At 45.4% G+C, this 21,034-nt stretch overlaps 1 protein-coding gene across 2 annotated transcripts; it reads left to right on the top strand.

The window, feature by feature from the left end:
- Positions 1-697: 697 nt before the first annotated feature.
- TOPORS (TOP1 binding arginine/serine rich protein, E3 ubiquitin ligase) lies at positions 698-5,825 on the top strand. Of its 2 annotated transcripts, none has more exons than XM_080638027.1 (2): positions 698-938; positions 2,574-5,825. In XM_080638027.1, the coding sequence occupies exons 1-2, from the start codon at positions 786-788 to the stop codon at positions 5,553-5,555; spliced, it is 3,135 nt and encodes a 1,044-aa protein (XP_080494153.1). In that variant the 5' UTR covers positions 698-785; the 3' UTR covers positions 5,556-5,825. The 2 variants fall into 2 exon arrangements, with proteins under 2 accessions (XP_080494153.1, XP_080494154.1); XM_080638028.1 differs by having other exon boundaries at positions 698-917.
- The last annotated feature ends 15,209 nt before the right edge of the window (positions 5,826-21,034 follow it).

Genomic DNA, 21,034 nt, shown 5'->3' on the forward strand with positions numbered 1-21,034 from the left:
AGAGGTGGCTGCCTCAGTGTCTTTTCTTTGTGTGAATGGGTATGTCTGTCCCTCACAGACACGCGCTAGTACAAAAAGGAGACATTTTTTCCCCAACAATTGTCTATGCTTTATTTACTTCCTCTTTCTGAACAATATTTATGCTTTATTTGCCCAGCTGACCACAGGGCTCCTCCAGCCTTCACGGGGATTCCTCCGTTTCCTCGGAGACAGCGCATGGCTCAAGGTGGCGTCTCGCGGGCTCCCTCATCGCCTACGGCTTCCTTTGGGCCAGGAGAATATTCTGCAGCTGCCTCTGGGCGGCCACTCGTGCCCCGTACAGAACGAAGCCCCAGGTAAGCACCACCACAGCGGCCAGCACCTGCGGTACAGAGAACACTGCGCGGCGTCGGCGGCGGCGGCGGCACCAGGACCTCGGTCACCCCCCGAGCCCCGGTGTCCGCTGCCTTCACCACGAAGCACACCCAGCCCTGCTCACCCCTGGCGGGAAATCCGCCTTCCTTCCCTCCCCTCTCCCGGGCCTCTCCCCGACCGCGGCACGCACCAACCGACAGAGCGGGCGCGGATCCCGCTGCCTCGGCACAACCATCGTCGGCCCTGCCCTCAGCCCCGCCCCGCGGAGGCTTTGATGAAATACTGCCACCAGGATGTCATCACGTGGTATGGAAGTGACGTATCAAAACAGCGCCCGCGCCGATGCCGGCGGCGTGCGGGAGGCCTGGCGTTGCCGGGGTGGTTGTGAGGGGCGAACGTTACCTGGTAACACAGCGTTCGGGCCGCCGCCCATGTCAGAAGCGTTCCGGCCTTTGGCTGAGGGCGGCCGCCGCCGTGGCTCCCCGGGAGAGGAGCGGCGGGAGGCTGCCGGCGCCGGACGTTACCGGATTCGCCGCAGGCTGAAGACGGCCGCAGCTCGCACGGTGAGCGAGGGCACGGTAGCGGTGAGTACGGGCGGCGCCGGGCTCTGCCGGTGGGCGGTGGGAGGTGTCGCGCAGCGGGCGGGCGGTGGCGCACCGGAGGGTGGGATCCTCTTACTGCCCATGGGTGCCCCGCGAGTGTCCGTGTTTGTGTGTCTGGTTGGCCTGCGTAGTTCACTTCGTGCCCCACTTCCTGCAGCCGGTTACGATCTGCTCCAGGGCCTGCTGCAAAAGGTGGGCTAATGAGTGTTAATGTAGCATGGCAACTTATTTCCACAGTTATAACTGTAGGATAATGCTGATACCTGAAATAACTTAGAAATAGGTTCACAACTGACCACGCTTGGCTGCCTGCAGGGTTACTGCACTAGAGAGGCAGTGTGTACCTGGTTATGGTGTAGCAATGTCACTCCAGCTATAAAAACAAAGGCTAATTTAGGCTGGAACACATCCCAGGAAGTTGTCTAGTTCAACAGGCTGTATGTGCTCCAGCATGAGTGCCCAGCAGCATATGGGCAAAGAGTGCAGGAACAGTACAGGTCAAGCTGAACTTGTAAACTGGTAGCTTAGTTCGAGAAGCAACTGCTTGTATTGACTTTTATTTTTAAAGGACAGAACTAACTGTTCTCGCACTTTTCATGTGTAGAATCATAGAATAGTTAGGGTTGGAAAGGACCTTAAGAACATCCAGTTCCACCCCCCCTGCCATGGGCAGGGATGCCTCACACTAAACCATGCCACCCAAGGCTCTGTCCAGCCTGGCCTTGAACACCACCAGGGATGGAGCATCAGAACGTCCCTGGGCAACCCATTCCAGTGCCTCACCACCCTCACAGTAAAGAACTTCCTCCTTATATCCAATCTAAACTTCCCCTGTTTATGTTTTAACCCGTTAACGCTTGTCCTGTCACTACAATCCCTAATGAAGGATCCCTCCCCAACATCCTTATAGGCCCACTTCAGATACTGGAAGGCTGCTGTGAGGTCTCCACGCAGCCTTCTCTTCTCCAGGATGAACAGCCCCAACTTTCTCAGCCTGTCTTCATACGGGAGGTGCTCCAGTCCCCTGATCATCCTCGTGACCCTCCTCTGGACTTGTTCCAACAGTTCCATGTCCTTTTTATGCTGAGGACACCAGAATTGCACACAATACTCCAAGTGAGGTCTCACGAGAACAGAGTAGAGGGGCAAGACCACCTCCTTTGACCTGCTGGTCATGCTCCTTTTGATGCAGCCCAGGATACTGTTGGCTTTCTGGGCTGTGAGCGCACACTGCGGGCTCATGTTAAGTTTCTCATTGACCAGCACCCCATGTAAATGCTGGCATCTTTTGGAAGTGTGTTTTGGAGGATGCCATGTTAATTATAAACTTACTGATCATATCAAAGCAGTATTTATATGAGTGGGGAAGAAGATATTCCTGCCTGTTGTCTCCATCATAGTTCAAGCTCAGTTTAAAACTTGCAGCACTAAAGAGCCAGATCTCACTGTGAAGAGAAACCAGGCAACGCAGTTAGCTTGTCGTGCATCTTTGTTCAGTGTTCACTCAGTGCTAGCACTGGGTTTTGCCACCTTAAGGGTGGCTATTGTGAGTTTCTGTGTCTAGGCTTTTCATTTTTTGTATCTCTGATTTAACAATGATATTTTCTCTCTTTGCAGAACATGACTTCAGCAGATAAGGAGTTTTCAGGAGACAGCAGCTTTTCACCAAAAGCCAGCACAAGCAAGCTGCCAACAGATGCTTCTCCTGACTCTAAATGCCCCATCTGCTTGGATAGATTTGACAATGTTGCCTATCTGGATCGCTGTTTGCATAGGTTCTGTTTCCGCTGTGTCCAGGAGTGGTCAAAAAACAAAGCAGAATGCCCCCTTTGCAAGCAGCCCTTCTTTTCTATTTTCCATACAATTCGTGCAGAAGATGACTTCAAGGAGTACATACTCAGCCCTCTGGAAAACGGCTCTTTTGCCAGCCCTGATGGCCGGAGATTTCGTTACCGTACCACCTTAACGGGGGATCGTCGCGCTGGCCGTTCTCCTTCCCAAAGGACGCTGTCTCCTCCAGATAATTCACTGTTTTCTGAAGGATCCTTCAGCGAACCAGTGCAGCACAGGAATGGAGAGATGCAGCAGATGATAAGGAGGCCAGCCGCAAGGAGGCAGGATAGCGCACTGAGCAGAGCTCATCAGCAGATGCAGGTGGAGGACTCGATCAACTTTCGCAGAGCTCTGTACCGTACTGGTGTGCGTATTCGTAGCATTCAGGATGGTGGCCGCTACAGAGATATTTCAGCAGAGTTTTTCCGCCGCAACCCTGCCTGCCTTCACAGGCTGGTCCCTTGGTTGAAGCGAGAACTTACAGTCCTGTTTGGTCCCCATGCGTCTTTTATTAGTATTGTACAGCACATTATCATGAGCAATGTGACTAAGTATGATCTGGAGAGTCAGGCCTTTGCTGATGAGGTAAAGCCTTTTTTGTTGGATCGGACTGAACATTTCTTACATGAATTCATCAGTTTTGCCCGTTGTCCTTTTAACTTAGAAGCATATGATCGACACGCCAATTATGATTGTCCTGCACCATCGTACGATGAAGGAAGCCGCTCAGACTTGTCAGTTATTACAATATCTCCAGATACAGCGTATTCTCAAGGCCCAGATAACAGTTTGTCTGTGACTGGTCTCAGCCAGGCTCCCTGGGATGATGAAACTCCAGGGCCTTCTTATTCCATTTCAGAAGAGGTTCCTGCGACTCTGGAGATGTCAGAAAGTTCTGATGAAGGCTCTGCTACAAAGAGTCAAAGAACCAATCTGCAGACTCAGTTACAGGCTAATGCTGACTCCAATGACAGTGATTCTTCCTCAGACAATTGTGTTATTGTTCGGTATGTTAAGCCACTAGCCGAGAGGACACCAGAGGTCGTTGAGCTGTCCTCAGACTCTGAGGGACCCATCAGGGAAGAGAAAAACGAAGATGTGAAAAAACAGCAGCCAGTCCATTGTCGCAGCTGGAGTGATAGTGAACCAAGCAGGAGTTTATCGCCACATTCCACCACATACAAGGAGAATGTAGGTAGCTGTAGAAGCTGCTTATCTCCTGAAGTTGAGAAGACAGAGACAAAAGATGATGAGAAGTACAAACATAAGGTAAAAGATCTGACTTCACAGGTCTTAAGCTGGAGCCCCCCTCCAGGGAGTGACACAGTGTGCTCTCCTTGGAATCACAGATTGTCTAGAAAGGGAAAGTCCAGGAGCCCACAATCCTGTTCACGAAACAGTCATGGGCATCGGTCTAGGGGGGAGCATCATAGCAAAAGCCAAACTAAAAGGAGACGATCAAGAAGCAGAGATAGTAGCAAACGTAGAAGCAAAAGAAGCAGCAAGAGGTCAAAGGCTCATGAAAGCAAAGTCTCTCTAGAAAGCCAGAGAGGCTCTTTTAGTCATGAGAGCACTCCGTCCAGAGAAGTAAGCAGATCACGATCACGTAGCAAAGGCCATGGCAAAAGGAGATCAAGAAGTAGAGACAGTGATCGTTATTATGTAAAAGACAGTTATCAAAATAGACACCAGTGGGGACATGCTTTCTGTAGTCGAAAGGTGTTTGGAGATGGCTATGAATCCTCCAGCAGGAGGAGGACTCAGTCTCATGATACCTACTCAAGGCAATCTCCTAGTCCAGAATATAGGATACGATCATTTATTGAAAGGGCAGATCCACACACCCAGAGGGGATTTCGTGAGAGACGCTATTACTGTTATGAAAGGTGCAGGTCAAGGAGTCGATCAAGCAACAGGTCAAGGACTCCTCCGAGGGGAACTGAGAGAATGAAAAGTGAAAAACCTGGTGGAAAAAGGAAGTACAAAACTCGCCACCTGGAGAATGCATTCACGGAGAGCACAAATCTAGAAAGAGAAAGTGACCCCAAGAAGACTTTCTCAAAATTCAGTGACTGCTACAAAAATGAAGACACCCTTTCAGACAATCGAGCAGGCAGTGACATAAAACATAAGAAAAAGAAAAAAAAGATGAGAAGTCCAAGTGTGGAGATTGTCTATGAAGGAAAAACAACAGAAGCCACAAGGCAACTTAAAAAGAAAAAGAAAAAGCATAAAAAGAAACACCGGAAATGTCATGCAAGTAACTTATCACACTCTTCTCCACCAGTGATTACAATTGATAGTGATAGCAGGGAGCTACAAATTGATGGAAGTTGCAGCAGTGTTACTTGGACAGGCACCACTCAGGTAAGTGAGAGAGGAAAAGAGTCTCCATCTTCTGTTCTGGGAAGGAGAGAATCTGAAGATGTTTACAGAGTTGTCGAGGAAACTGAAGAAGTAGCCAAAAAGTTGAGTATTCCTACCAGAAGGGGAAACTTAGATGGTGACATTAGAAATGCTGAAGTTGAACTTCAAGAAACAGCAGCTGATCAGAAACTTACCATGCCAGAGACCAGCAGTAGCACCCCTCAGACAGAAACTCTAACCAGCTACATTCAAGAAGCACCAGCAGCGCCTTCCAGTCAACTGCCTTCACCCAGGATTTCCTTCCTAGAGAGTCCTGAGAGACAGCCATTGATGCTAAGAGTGCTAAAAGGATTTGTCAACAGATCATCTTGGTTTAATTTCTCAGAAGAAAAACTGTAGCACACTTTCCACAGAACACTTCTTAAAGTTCTGCATTTGTTAAAACTGCATTTTTCCTCAAGAACAAAAAAAAAAACACCCTTATGTGATTTCTCTTTGTTAAAAGATATCTGGGAAATGTGTAAAACTTTTGAATGTGTATGCACTATTGAGTTAATAAAGATAGAATATTGCTAGTATGTAACTTTTATGGTTTCTCAAAAAACTGGAAGTATCAATTTTATAAAGCCATCCTGTATTCTTGTAGTATTAAAATATATGTACGGAGTATTTCAAAGTTTTGTTTAAAACGAACAACAAGAGAAGGAGCCCAACTTCGCTGTGCTACTCTTCTAATGTTGGTGTATTCCCATGGGAAACTTCTTTTTCTTTTTTTTTTTTTTTTAAGTCTTTGCATTTCCCTTGTTGTATCCTGTGTCTTTACCTTGTGTCCTATTGCTTTGCAGCTCACAAGGAGCCTCTTTTACTCTTCTGTATGCCCTACCACTACGTACTTGAAGACGTGTCTTGTCTGTAACCTTGGCAATAAAGCAACTCCTCCTGACTTCCTTGCTTTAGGCAACGTTCACCCATCTTGGCGCACCCTAGGTGTTCTGCTAAATGTATGCGCTAGGCACAGGGCTCAGGTGGGGTGTTGCTCTCTGGATTTGGGCCTTCTCTGAGTACACAGCAGTAGCTCTCAGGGCTGACCCAGGATGTTCCCTTTGTCTGTCCTGTATTACTGCCTCCATGAGTTTGGTGGATTTGACTTTGTCTAGTTGCTTACCAGGTACCCTCCAAGCTGCTCTGCCACTTCTCCACAGGTTGGAGAATGCTTGTGGGTGAGATAAAAACAGATCACTGAACAATTTCTGTCACAGACCAAATAGGCACAGGGATGATTAATTTATTGCCAATTAAAAACTGAGTAGGATGATGAGAAACAAAGGCAAAACTAAAACTACCTTCCCCTCCCTTCTTGTGCTCAGCTGCACTCCTTCATTCCTGTCTCTTCTACCCCCTCCTCCCCAGCAGTGCAGGGGGATGAAGAGTGGGGGTGATGGCCAGGCTGTAACGCTTGTCTGTGCTGCTCCATCCTCGTTCCAGTGTTTGCTCTCGTATAGGTCTTTTTTACAGGGTATAGTCTTCAGGAACAGTCTGCTCTAGCATGGTGTCCTTGCAAGGTCACAGATCCTGCCAGAAAAGCTGCTGTTGTATGGACTCCTAAACACAGGCTGCAGGTCCTACCAGGAGTCTATGTTGTGAGTTCCTTTGAGGAATCTTCACCTGCTCCAGCATGGGGTCTTCCACAGACTGCGTAGTGGATATCTGTTTCACTGTGGTTCTCCATGAGCTGCTGGAAATCTGCTCTGGAGTCTGAGCACCTCCTTCTCCCCTTCCTTCCACTCTGACCTGCACAGCTGTTTTTGTCCTGTTTTTCTCATTCCTCTTGCAGCTGCCCTGCAGCATTTTTGACCCTTTCTTAAATATGTTTTCACAGAGGCACCACCAGCATGGGTGATGGGCTCAGCTATGTCCTGCAGTGAGTCTCTTTGGAGCCAGCTGTAAGAGATCGAGTCTGCACTGGGCAGCCCCTGATCAATTCTTAGAGGCCATCCTGCAGCACAGCCTGCTACAAAAACCTTGCTACATAAACTCAATACACCCTGGCTTGACAGATGTGGATACCACATCTCAGCTGTTGGTTGATTGTGTGTACAAGAATCGTGATGAGCACATCTGACAGCACTGACAACTCAGTGCTAAATCCTGCGAGTCATCAATCATCGCTAAATGCGAGTCATTGCAGCAAGCTCCTGAACGTGTGTTGCAGTCTCCTTTACTACCTGCAAGGGATAGCAATTTCATAACCATTCTGGATTAATGAAATGACACAACACTTTCTAAGGTTTTCCTCACTTCCAAGGGTGCAATTCTCCTTGCAACATGGGGGATTTTGAAGAGGCTGTTGAGCCATTCTCTGGAATGGCAGAGAGATGGAAGGATTCACATGAGTTTTCTCACGAAGTTCAGGCTGGTGCAGATTAGCCTTTGGGACTGGTACAGGAGGAAGCTGTGACTGATGTGTACAGAGCTCTGTATTGCCAAGGTCTATCTGTCCAGTGTTACCAGCCACTGTTCATAGAACTGCAAGCACCATACCCAAGGGAGAGGAAACTGTTCCTGATACCCAGGCCCAAATATCTACCATCAGGAAGCGGAGTGTGTTCATGTACGTGGGCATGGATCAAACTTATTATTGCAACTGTGCTTGCCAGGTGAATGATCTTTAAAAAACTTTTTTCATCACTCCTCATCTTTTTACCCCCAGACACTTCCTTTTCACCTCATCTGTTTAGGTAGATAGGACTACTAGCCTGGCGGCCCAATGGCATCCAGAAGGAAGGCAGCCTGGGTGGCCTATGAGCTGTCAGAGGGCAAAGAGTGTCCTTGGCTGACTGCTCCTGCTTCAGGAAACCCATCCCTCCAGGGCTTCTGTCCTGCTGGCTGGGGACCCACACACCAGGATGAGTGTGAGTGGGATTGCACGCAAGGGAATGCAAATACAGGTGTTCCCTCTGGTTTCCCCTGTGCTCTAGCCAGGCTGCTCCTCTGCCTCCATCAGCTGCTCTTGGTAAGACAAAAGTTCAGGTGGTTTTTATCAAACTGGTTATCCTGCTAGGTGACAGCTGGAGTAAGATGTTCCAGATCCATGCCTCAGGTCTAACTTTTTTGCCCAGTGAAAGACTGAAGAAAATGGAAGTTTTTGTTCAGAAGAGTATGCCTGGTTTTGAGAGCAAGCACATAAGAGAGCAGTGAAAGAGCTCTTTAGACAGCAAACCCAGCACCGGGACATGGCCAAGGTGACTGTGGAAGTTAGGTCCCCTGGGGCCTGGGAAAGAGCTGGCCAGTTTGATGTTGCCTGTCTGTATTGCCTTTCCCTCTGGATCTTGAATGTATGCGCAGCCTCCTGCTGATCCTAGGGAGTCTGTGCTCCACTCTGAGTTGCAGTGGGATGCAAAATACATGAATGGGATGAGACCCCATTACTGAAGTGCTAGCGAGTGCCCCAGTAAAGTCATCGACACATTAGCATTCAAATTCAGAAGAGCATGACTGTGAGGATGATAAACTCCCAGCCAACTCTGAACATGTTCAAGACTTTCTTTTCCACCTGGATGTACATAAGCATCGTGATTTAAACCTAGCCAGTAGCACAGTACCATGCAGTCACTTGCTCACCCCTCTTCCTCCCCTTCCTGGGCAGAATGGGGAAGAGAACTGAAAGAATGTAAACCCCACAGGTTGAGATAAGAACAGTTTAATAACTAAAGTACAATATAAGACTACTAATAATTGGGAAAAACTAGTAATGATAAGGGAAGTAACAAGGGGAGAGAATCTAAAACTAAAAGGGGAAAGGGAAAACAAACAATAAACAGCAGTGATGCACAATGCAGTTGCTCACCACCCAGCAACCAACACCCAGCCCATCCCTAAGCAGTGATCAGCAGCCTCCTGGCTAACTTCCCCCAGTTTATATCCTGGGCATGATGTGCTGTGGTATGGAATACGCCTTTGTCTAGTTTGGGTCAGGTGTCCTGTCTCTGCTCCCTCCTGGCTTCCTGTACCCTTCCTCACTGGCAGAGCATGAGACTGAAAAGTCCTTGATTGGGGTAAGAGTTACTGAGCAACAACTAAAGCATCCGTGTGCTATCAGCATTGTTCTCAGACTGAGGCTGAAACACAGCACTGTGCCAGCTACTAGGAAGAGAATTAACTCTATCCTAGTGGAAACCAGGATAATAAATCTATGGTGCCTGATAGGATTCATCCCAGGGTACTGAAAGAGCTGGCCGTTATCATTGCTGGACCTCTCTCTATTATTTTTCAATGGTCTTGGGAGTTTGGGTAGGTCTCTGTCAATGGGAAGCTGCCAAAAGTTGTCCCAGTTTTCAAAAAGGGCAAGATGGAAGACCATGGTATACAGGCCTGTCACTCTCACTTCAGTGCCTGGTAAAATTATGGAGAAGGTTATTCTGGAAGGTACTGAAAAGCACTTGAGAGACAATGCAGTCACTGGCCAGAGGCAGTACAGATTCACAATGGTTAACCTCTCCTATGGAGACAGGCTGAGAAAGCTGGGCTTGTTCCGCCTGGAGAAGAGAAGCCTCAGGGGAGACCTGAAAGCAACTTCCAGTACCTGAAAGGGGCTACAGGAAAACTGGAGAGGGACTTTTTACAAGGACATGTAGTAATGAGACAAGGGGAAGGGCTTTAAACTGAAAGAGGGTAGACTTAGATTCGATATTAGGAAAAAATTCTTCACTGTGAGGGTTGTGAGGCACTGGCATAGGCTGCCCAGAGAAGTTGTGGGTGCCCCATCCCTGTAAGTGGTCAAGGCCAGGCTGGACAGGGACTTGAGTAGCCTGGTTTAGTGGAAGGTGTCCCTGCCCATGGTAAGGGTGCTGGAACTAAGTGATTTTTAAGGTCCATTCTAAGCCAAACCATTCTATGATTCTATGATTCTGTGCAAGTCCTGCTTTCTAACTTAATTTCCTTTCATGACAAGGTTGCCCACCTAGTTGACCAACAGAAGCCAATGGCTGTACTTTTTGGAGATCTTAGCAAAGATTTTGACACTGGCTCTCACAGTATCCTTCTGGACAAAACACCCAGCGTGTAGCTGAACAAGTCCATAACACTTTGGGTGAGCAATTGGCTGATAGGCTGGGCTCAGAGAGTTACAGTGTGCCTGCGAGACTGGGAACGTTGAGTGAGGCTTCTCCTGGTGCTGGGTGGTGCTTTGCAGGCTGCCATCGGCAGCTCTCAGAGCCCATCCCAGAGCCATCAAGTGTCTCCCCAGCCCTGCCTGATTCAGACAGCCGGGCACTGTCGCGGAATGGACTCAGTCGGAGATCAATGTGATCAGACAAAGCCATTTATTCTAGAAAACTAACTCTTTATATACTATTTCTTAAAGTTGTTTTCACTAACTTGGCACATTGTGATTGGATACATATCTGGGAGGCCCTTAACAACTAACATATCATTGGTTAAGCACAGGTGTGAGAACCTGACCTTCAAAGTTTTCCAACAGTCCTCAATTTATCAACTCAGTAAATTCCAGCTCCTTCTTATCTTACTGGGATTCTCACTCCCAGTGCCTCGCTCCCATCCTCCTTCACCTTTTGTTGTTCCATGGTTCATGTCGAACTCCACGTAGGCACTTGCTGATCTGGGCACATGGCTGTTCTTTGCCAGAAAATCATCCACATCTCCCCTTTTTTCTTTCTATACAAGCCAAACACGCTTTGTAGCACTCATTATCATTCGTTGGATACATTAAAAATACACAGCAACAAAATCAAAATAGTTAAAATGACAATAAACACCATTAGTCCACCTTTTACTAGAGCAACCAGCCAACCTGTCAGTCCCCATTCACCTAACGAATTGTCCAGCCAAAAGGCTTGCCCATCCTCATACACCATGTGTAAGATCTTAGCATGTTTCCATATTTCTTCAACATAGGTCAATCACAGGTTGCTGGGTCTGCCCTTTTTCTCCTGGATGGCTCTCTGATAACAGGGGAGGCCATCCCCTCACATCAAGGTCTGGCATGGCATGTGTCCCCATCGCTCCATGCCTGCTGGGTTGCAGCCAACAGCAGAGCTGAAGGTTCTTCTTGGTGGCAAACACAGAGGCCAACCCAGTCTTGCCCTTGACTGTGGCAGCAGGCATTTGGCCAACCTCAGTTCTTGTACCTCGTTGTCAATGCAGAGTTTCACCTGCTTCACCCAGTAACAAGTTGCTACTGTGGCAAAGCACACACAGATTGACATTACCAGAGTAACTATTACAGGTTACAGCAGCATGTTGAAAATGCTGATGGCAGTGAGAAACCAGCCAAAGAATTTTCTTACCAGTGGAGTTCTCTCACCCTCTTAATTTGTTCCGTTACCTGCTTTATAACACTACCATCATTAGAATCTTTCTAGCTTTTGTCTTAGCATTTTCTAGCAGCTGCTGCAAATTTGCATGCTCTAACATCTTTTACAAGTAACAAATCCACACAACACAAGGTATAGTTTCTCATTAGCAACTGGCTAGTAAATACAAGTGGTTTTATACACAAAATCACAGCCTCTAATAATAGCTACGTTACAAGCACACATATTCAAGTTGTTACTTTTCAGTTGCCCCCAAGTGATGTCCTGTAATCATTTATATTTCTCCTCCTCTATCTCATTCTGCTCGGGGTATTCACTGTCAGGTCCTGTAGCTGAGGCATCGGGTTCCTCCACTTGTCTGTTCAGCTCACGGCAAGGCTTTGCAAACTTTGCAGGCAGCTGCCATGGACCTGTAGGTAGGAGGACACAAAAATACCCCCTCTCCCAAGCTATCAGCTCTTGAGAAGGAGGCCGGTTAAAGTGATTCAAGGGCATTCTGATGGGAAAGAAATGTGAAGCTACAGCTGCCTGCCTGCTTAGCAGCAGCCATAAATACCTGCTAGCAACCATACTTTTTTGCATTAACCCTTTCTTGCCCAAAATGTTAATCTGTTACCCATTAAAACTTTTACAAAAACCCAACAACAAAAAAACCACAGAACATTGTCTGTCCTCAACACACACACACACGCACGCATGGGATCCCACAAGCACGCTCCATGCAATTACAATATTTGAAATACAAAACCCAGACAATCATTATTCCCACTACACAGTCCCTCATACGGAGCGTGGCGTAAGGACCCTGTGAAGACAATCAAAAATCAGCTCCAAGCAGCATCATTGCAGTGTGAGGCTGCAGGCTCAACTTCAGCAGGCGTCCCTGCAGAGGCTCTGACTCCCCCACATCGCACGAGCCTTGGGCTTTTACACTGACCAAAATGCACACTCATTCCGATGCAGGTGGCCAGCCTACATGGGAAGAAGTGGTCAGCAATATCCATAAAAGTTTCCAAGGGTTGATAGGAACATAGATATACTTATATTTGCCATGTTCTAGTACATGTGGATCACAGAGAGACTATCAAATGAGTTGTATATGGGGTTTCAAGTCCACAGTTCGCAACGGTACTCATATAATGTGTTCAAAAGCCTATAAGGGTTAAGACTTGTCCAATTACTTAAAGGGATTCCTAATAATGGTGCATTAAATTGCTCTGCATTTTCACACACCCAACAGTTTTTCACTTGCGTATAATTAACTACCTTTTCTAACAGATCTACATAAGCATTGGCCTTAAAAGCAGTATTAGCTATCTGAAACATAAGCATGAATATTGAAAGAAAGAATACTCTGTTTACACTCATGACTATGTCTATCTTCATGCTTCTAAGCAGATTGCTTGGCACACCTTCGCTTAGTCCCCTCCCAGTGCTCAGGAGGAATCTGCCATTTGTATGGCACCAGTAAGGGCTTTGAACATTCAAATTGAATAACGCATATCTGCTTATTCTGCTTCAATACCCATCTCTGCAGCTTAAACTGTCCTTCAAAAATTCTAGGCGTGAAACCTGGCTTGTGCCTCGTCATCCAGCCGATTCATTTGCTGGCAATGAGGATGTTCCGGCTTCTTTTGGCACCGCTGGCTCCTTCCAAGGTTTCACCCATCGAGCTGGTACCCAACGTGGACCAGAGTCTGTGATTACACACATATATCCTCTACCAGTTAGTTTTACTTCCACAGGACCCTTCCAGGTACCAGTTTCCAGATCCTTATACTGGACCAGTATACCCTGACTCTTATTCACGTAACCCGACCCTAACGCTTGACCATGTATTACAGCAGGAGGGTCACTAGAGTCTCCTACCAATCACAAAAAGTTCATAACATACACAGCTTTCTGTATTCTTGCTGCCAGGGTAAGCCCTTCTTCCCCCGTTTTTTGTTTTTCTAACAATTGTTTCAAGGTCTGATGCGTACATTCAATAACAGCCTGACCTGTAGGAGAATGAGGAATACCAGTGATATGAGCAATGCCCCAATTATTTAAAAATTTAGACAGCATTGAAGAAGTAAAGCTAGGTGCATTATCTGTTTTAAGCTGTAAAGGTACTCCCATAACTGCGAAACAGCCATGCAAATGTGTGATTACGTGGCGTGTGGTTTCGCCAGCCAGAGGGGTAGCCCAAACAAAGTGAGAAAAGGTGTTGATAGTAACATGGACATACTTTGATTTTTCCAAAAGATGATACATGGATTACATCCATCTGCCAAAGTTGGAGAGGCTGGAGACCTCGAGGATTGACTTCAAGGCCTATGCCTATTGTCTGGCCCTGACAATCAGGACAAGACTGTACAATGCCTGTCAGGGACAAGCCAAACTGGCAAACGAACATTTTTGCTGATTGTTGAAGGAAGGCATGAAATGCTCGGGCTCGTTGAAAAACATCTACCAGTGGTCCTGCCCAAGCTGGAGCAACAAATTCATCTGCTTTGTCATTACCATCACTAAGACTCCCTGGGAGGCCCAAGTGACTGCGAATATGCATAATGAAATATTTACAGTTATGATTATTTACAAAATGTAACAGAGTTTTCAACAAAGTCCATAACCTGCAATTAACAACCTCCTGTAAAATTGCTCTCTCTAGACGTTGAACAATTCCTATGACATACAAAGAATCACAATGTTAAGCAGAGTATCAGGCCATCGCTGAAATACCACAACAATAACACTTAGTTCTAATGTTTGTAAGAAACCTGTAGAGTGACCAGGTATTTTCTGTTTCTTCCAACCATCTGCTGTTTTCCAAATGTATCCGGCTATGTGATTATTTCTGCTAGCATCTGTAAAAACAGTTATACCTGAAACAGGTCTATCTGAGTAAAAGGTAACATCATATTGGTTGTTTTTTAGCACGGTAAACAAGTTATGTGGCAGAAAATGTATGCTAACTTGGCCAACAAAATCTACGAAGACAGTTTGAAAAACAGTGCTGGACTGCTGTGCCCACTCCAACCATATTTTGGTAAGGGGTAAACAAATTTGTGATGGATCACTACCTAGAATTTCTTGACAACGTTCACAACCTTGCTTAATTAAAAGGGCAAAGGCTTCCAATCGTGTAGTAACAGTTTTGCGCAACCGATAAGGTAAGAAGATCCATTCCAATATACACAAGGGATCCTTTTTCTGTGGATTCCATTGTGCCAACAGACTAAACGGATGATGCTGACTGTTTACAACAAACAAAGTTATAGATAAATCTGGGTTCCATTGGGAAGCATAAGAAGTAGATATTTTAGCCATAATATGGGCTAGGGCCTCATGCTGGATTTTTGACAGAGTTCTCTTTTCCTCTGTCTGTGGTTTGCTCTTCAAAAGAGGCATTAGTTCTGCCAAATCATTAGTAATTCCACATAAGGAACAGATCCACTGAATGTCACCTATCAATTTCTGAATGTCTGACAAGGTTCTTATCTCCGTAGTAATCTTCATCTTCTGGGGCCTAACTTCAGTTCCAGAAATAATCCACCCCAGGTATCTCCATGAGGCATTGCGCTGTACCTTTTCAGGTGCAATCACTAAACCTACTTTTGCCAGTTTGGAGAGGTATCAGTTATGGTAAAATCTATTGCTGTTGCCATGTCCACTCCGGCACCCCCTGCTGTAGCAGAGGGGACGCAGTCCAAACACCCTGATTTTGTGGCATCGTGCGGGGTGGTATCGCGCTCACATTCAAGTTTCCCAATGGAGTTCCACCTTTCTTATACTTCGAGTGACATTCATGTACCCTATGGCCATGTTTGTCGCATCTAGTACAATCACCTGTAAAACCTGAAGCACCACCTGCTGAGTTAGTTTTCTTTACCCTACATCATTTTCTATGATGTCCCATTTGCCCACAATTAAAACATCTCACGCCCTTCATACCCCCTCGATCACCTCGACCTTGCTGTAACAGAGGTTTGACAGCAGCAGCAAAGGCAGTAGCCATGTATTCTGCCTTTTCCTCGTCCGCGCCCACCTTAGAACAATCGTCCATCATTTCCTGCAAGCCAGCAGATTTCGGTAAAACCTGTAAAATACGCTTACAAGCTGGGTTAGCATTTTCCATGGCCAAGGACATAAGCACAGATTCTTTAGCATTAGGTGCCAAATCAATATTCTTTTCAATAGCTGCTGTCAATCTATCAATAAATTGCACATATGGCTCAGTAATTCCCTGTTTTATCGACGTATAGTAGGGGTTAGGTTTTCCTGCTTCTGGCACAGCTTTTAAAGCAGGTAAGGCCAATTGCTGCGCTTGCTGTAACACCTCGGTTCTCATACGAGCCTGTACTGCATCAGGGTGAAATTGTCCCCTCCCTATTAACATTTCATATGTAACACCATGTAAGGGATCATTAGGGTTGCGACCCAAATTATCATCAGCAGCTCTTTCAGCAAGCTCCTCAAACCCACTTTTAAAATGTAATAGCTGCGAAGGAGTTAACAGGACTGAAGCTACCTTAAGACAATCATTGGGAGTTAAGACTATACTACAAAACAAGGCAGTTAATATTTGTTGTGTATACAGAGAAGACAACCCATATTGAGAAATTGCTCCCTTAAGTTCCTTTATGATTTTCCAGTCCATAGGAGTCCATTGGGTTTGTCCCTGAGCATTCGTAATGACTGGAAATGCAGCAGGGATGTCAATTGGTAGAACAGTGCCGTCTATGACTGCGTCTTGAATAAGACCTCGCCATCTCAAGGCACTAGGCTTAGCTTGCAGAGGGGGCTTCGAGGGCGGTGGCAAGGGCGTTGCAAAAGGAGTAACCTTGTTTAACTTTTCTGATTTGTGCCCCTCTCTCTTTGCTTCAATTTGCTCCAATCGTTCTTGTAGGTCCTGTAAATTTTTATCTAAAAGCCTAGTCCACTGCCCCCAGTCCTGGTCAGTTTTTGACTTCGGTTGGGGCAGCGCTAACGATGGTGTACATGGTACGGGTGGGTATAAATTTGGAGTCTCAGTGTCCTCCTCTGGATGTTCCCATTCTTCTGCATCAGGCGGTGGAGGGGCGGCAGCGGCGTAAAAGCGGCCGTCAGGCGCAGGGGGGGCCGTGAGGGCGGCGTGAGGAGCGGGCAGGGGAATTTGGGGGCTGTGCTCAGGGGCGGTAGCGGCACGGAAAGGGTTCGAGTTAGGGCGTTCTGGCGGTCCATCATCCTTTTCAAAATCCCGATCACTAGTTATTGCTGCCGCCGGTGAAGGCGTTGTCGGCACAGGATAGGGAGGATGCGCTGGATCCTCAAACATTTGCACTCTAGGGCGCACAAGCTTTTGAACCAGATGTTTTGTGCTTGAAGCAGCAGGCAGTTCCCCTTTAACTACGGTGTCAGGTGTCGGACCCACAGCAGCCGGTCCCCCATGGTTTTGTGACGGCGAGTCACAAAAAGCCGCAAAAGCTGACTTTACTACTTGTTGCTCAACCTTCATCGTGGATATAGTTTCTTTTAGTAACCGCCACAGGGTAGCTAGAGATTTTGCTTCTTTAGACCCAAGGGTAATTTCGTCCCACAGGCGTGCCCCGATCTTTTCCCAAGTCCCAAGCTCAAAGGGTTCGCCAACCCCCTGGATTAAGTTTTTCTCTTTACTCCAGAGCAACAACTTTTTTAACATAGAGTCATCATACTCTATCCCTCTCGTAAAGGGGATATGCTGGAAGAGCTTAAATATTGCTGCCTTTTTTTTTTACTCAATTGAGTCCCCATTTTAATCCTCTTCCGAACACTCGGCTGCTCACCTGAATTCCACTGTAGTGTCTCCCGAGCTCAAAGGCTCCGTTCCGTTCCGAGGCTTCTGCCTCCCGGGCTCAAAGTCTCCGTAGCGTTCCGGTCCTGCCGGATGAATCCCGGTCCTGCCAGATCGACTTCCTCGCGGCACCCCGTTCTTTCCCGTTTTCTTCCCGTTTTCAATGGGAAAAAGCTTGTTTGGGCGCCATTTGTCGCGGCATGGACTCAATCGGAGATCAATGTGATCAGACAAAGCCATTTATTCTAGAAAACTAACTCTTTATATACTGTTTCTTAAAGTTGTTTTCACTAACTTGGCACATTGTGATTGGATACATATCTGGGAGGCCCTTAACAACTAACATATAATTGGTTAAGCACAGGTGTGAGAACCTGACCTTCAAAGTTTTCCAGCAGTCCTCAATTTATCAACTCAGTAAATTCCAGCTCCTTCTTATCTTGCTGGGATTCTCACTCCCAGTGCCTCGCTCCCATCCTCCTTCACCTTTTGTTGTTCCATGGTTCATGTCGAACTCCACGTAGGCACTTGCTGATCTGGGCACATGGATGTTCTTTACCAGAAAATCATCCACAGGGCACTGTGTGTGTGCTTGCAGCAGTGGATGTCAGCTATGTGGGGAAACGTTCCCCTGTAGCGGCTGTGGGGTGGGCGAATGTAGTTGGGGTAGTAACAGTCTGATCCTTGGCCAGCTCCATGAAGCAGATTGCACGACTTCTTCAAACCAGACAACTTTGTATCTTGAAATCATCGTAATTTCTTCTCCTTCATGAGGTGAGGTAGAAAAAATGTATGTATGTATGTACATATGTATGTGCTTACACACCCAGACACTATTATGTGTTTATGAGGAGAATGGGAAAGGGTGGGAGGAAGAGAACATGAGCACAAGTGAGCTGTCAGATCCCTACCCTGGAAGAGCAGAGAAGAAAAGCAGAGGCAGATACTGTGCACCTCCTGTATGCCTGTTTAGGGATTTTCGGACATATGATAAAGAACTGAGAGGAAGAAAAAGAAAAACCAAACAAATCACTAGATGGGCCGCATCTGATAAGATTTATGAACTTCTAAATTTAGAAAAGTAATTTTGCTCTGGCTGGTGTGTTCCAGGCTGCTGTGCTTCAGTCAGTAAGAAACAACACAAGTTACTTCCTCTGTGGGAGCACGTACAAGTAACATGAAATAGACTCAATTAATCTTTTTAACCACTTAATTCACTCCGGATAAGCAAAGTGTGTATCAGATGATATGCCGTAGAAAGGTAATCAGTCTTATAAAATGCTTCTCTTCACAGCTCTCCTTTTCTCATTATTGTATTGCAAATAGTTTTCTGAAAGGAAAAACTGTTCAAGCAAAATGTTAAACAGCATTTATTCCTCATTTTCCTGCATGGACTAGGCAGCACCCTGCTGGATCTCAAAATATCTGGTCATTATGAAGCTTGGATTGAATTGTTTGTCTTTTTCCTCTTTCTTTTTCTCAGGAATGTTCCTTTATGACTGGTAATTCCAGCCCTACTGCTTGATTTGACACAAGTTAAAACTCTGCAGGAATTGCACAGATAATTAAATACAATGGATCATCATAGCTAGTGATTAGGCTGTGTTCTGATACTATACAGGCAGTATCTACTGCTTTACCTGATGTCACAGGTGTTTTTTCATGGGGGTCAGCTTGCTCCAAACCACACCACCAGCATCATTAAAGAAGAAACCAATAATTCAGGGCTGAGGCATTAATGAGAGGAAGTAGATTGCATCAATCTCTTTGTATTGTTTATTTTTGTAAGAAGAAAAAAAAGAAATCTTTGCAGTTCTTTTTTCATGATAAGTTGTAGGTTTGATGCAGAAATAACTTGGTAAGGCTCTTTGGATTTTGCTATGAAATGAGTCATCATAAAACAATTAGATTAAATTGTCCCTTCCAGCCTAAAAACAAGGGTAAAATAAAGCTGTGAAGATAAAGAGCTCAGCCACAAAGAAGAACAACTTGTTTAATGACAAGGTCTTTTGTGCTGGTATCTCAGTTTCAGTATGAGAGATTACTGTCATCATTACACACTAGGTACCGTTGCTGTCTTTAAAACAAATGCAAGAATTCTGGCACCCTGAAGTATGATCAAAGACCATCAATTTATTATATTTGCATTCCAAATTTTATATTTCTTTATGTGAGCTTTAATATTTGCTATCAGATTTACATGGCTGTATCTTACTATATTTTATGATTGGCTAAACTTTGCTAGGGTGATTATCCCTGGGAATATTAACACCCCCACTTTTAAAAAGCCAAAACCTATGCTGTTGTCAGAATTGCACTGTTGGTCTCTTTTTGCACAGGATTACTTATTGCTACAGAACAGTAGTGGAAAACAATACTGGTGTACAGTACATAAGAAAACAGCCTTATTCAGATGCTAACAGCTGGCACCACAATGAAGACTAATGAAGAATAAATTGATGTTACAAAATACCCATACCATGTCATATAAGTGAAACAGTGAAAATGAAATAATGATACCATCTCGGGATATGATACCATAATGATACCAGAGATCAGGAATCTCATATTGGTGTTGCCTTTAGACAGAGCTACACGTAGATATAGTGTCATATCTATTCCAGGTATTACATTTTGAGTTAGGGCCTGTGGAAGTTGCTCTAGTAATGACGTATTGGAGATGTATGAGTGACTATATGATAAACATTGCTGTGAGAAATGTACAGAACTCTGGATCTATTTCTGATGATAACTTTTAGTCTCCAAATTTGACACCAGAACTGCTCAGCAAGCAATTAGAGCTTCCATATAAAAATTCTGAATTAAATATTTATTAACTAGCTGGTAAAAGACATTTCTGACCATATTGCCTTGAATTTTTACACACTTTTCATTGTTTTCCAATAGCACAGCTGAACAGCAAAAGTGGAACCAGGCAGGGAGGAAAATAAACCCTGAGAGAACAGAACCTACTGTGAATCTACGTGGCCGGTGAAAGAAATCTGTCCATACAGTCCCAACACAGAACAAATCTTTTCCATATCTGTCATCTCTGCTGGGTCATCCCATGTGGTATTATTTTCGTGACACCATTTAACATCAGTCAGAATAAAGCACAAAATGATACATTTTTCTGGACCCCAGAACACTAACAGTTCACTCAATTTCCCTATACTCATTATGAGTAAAATATTTGCACCTAAAGAAAGCTTCTGGCTAAATGCTGATGGTCTTGCCAGTATGCAGGCTTAGTTGTCATGGCACTTTTCTGCATGTGGTAAAGACAATAACTGCAAAACCTGGCATCAGCACTGTTACTATTGCTAGCCAAATAGCTGTGACAAACAGATGGAGTGAAAGGGCTTAATAACATATTACTGTCCTTCTTCCTGGTCAACTTAATCATTCAGAGGTACTTTGCAAGCAGAATATTTTAAGCCAGCTTCAAAGGACAAACAGTTATTTATTGGCTATCGTACACCAAAAGCACACAGAAAGAAATACATGCTGTTCTTTCTAGCTCCTCTAATCCTAAAAATAAAATGAAGTGCAGAATTATGGAATAATACTGAAGAGATTCAGAGTAAGTACAGCAACAGTAGTATGGTTGTCATGGATGGCACAGATTTACCAGGAGATATCATCGAGAACTTACTTACCATGGCACTGCTCTATCTGCTTGAATACTGTTTGCACGACGAGTATTGCATGCTCTTTCCACAGAGAACAACTCTTAAGATTACTTCATGTTT

Source organism: Psittacula echo (assembly GCF_963264785.1).
Source record: "Psittacula echo genome assembly, chromosome: Z".
Lineage (NCBI taxonomy): Eukaryota > Metazoa > Chordata > Aves > Psittaciformes > Psittacidae > Psittacula > Psittacula echo.

Bases quoted from the DNA above. Each gene is read 5' to 3' on its own strand.
- TOPORS (XM_080638027.1), top strand. From the start codon at position 786: ATGTCAGAAGCGTTCCGGCCTTTGGCTGAGGGCGGCCGCCGCCGTGGC. The intron at 939-2,573 runs GTGAGTACGGGC...CTCTCTTTGCAG, and splicing joins TGAGCGAGGGCACGGTAGCG to AACATGACTTCAGCAGATAA.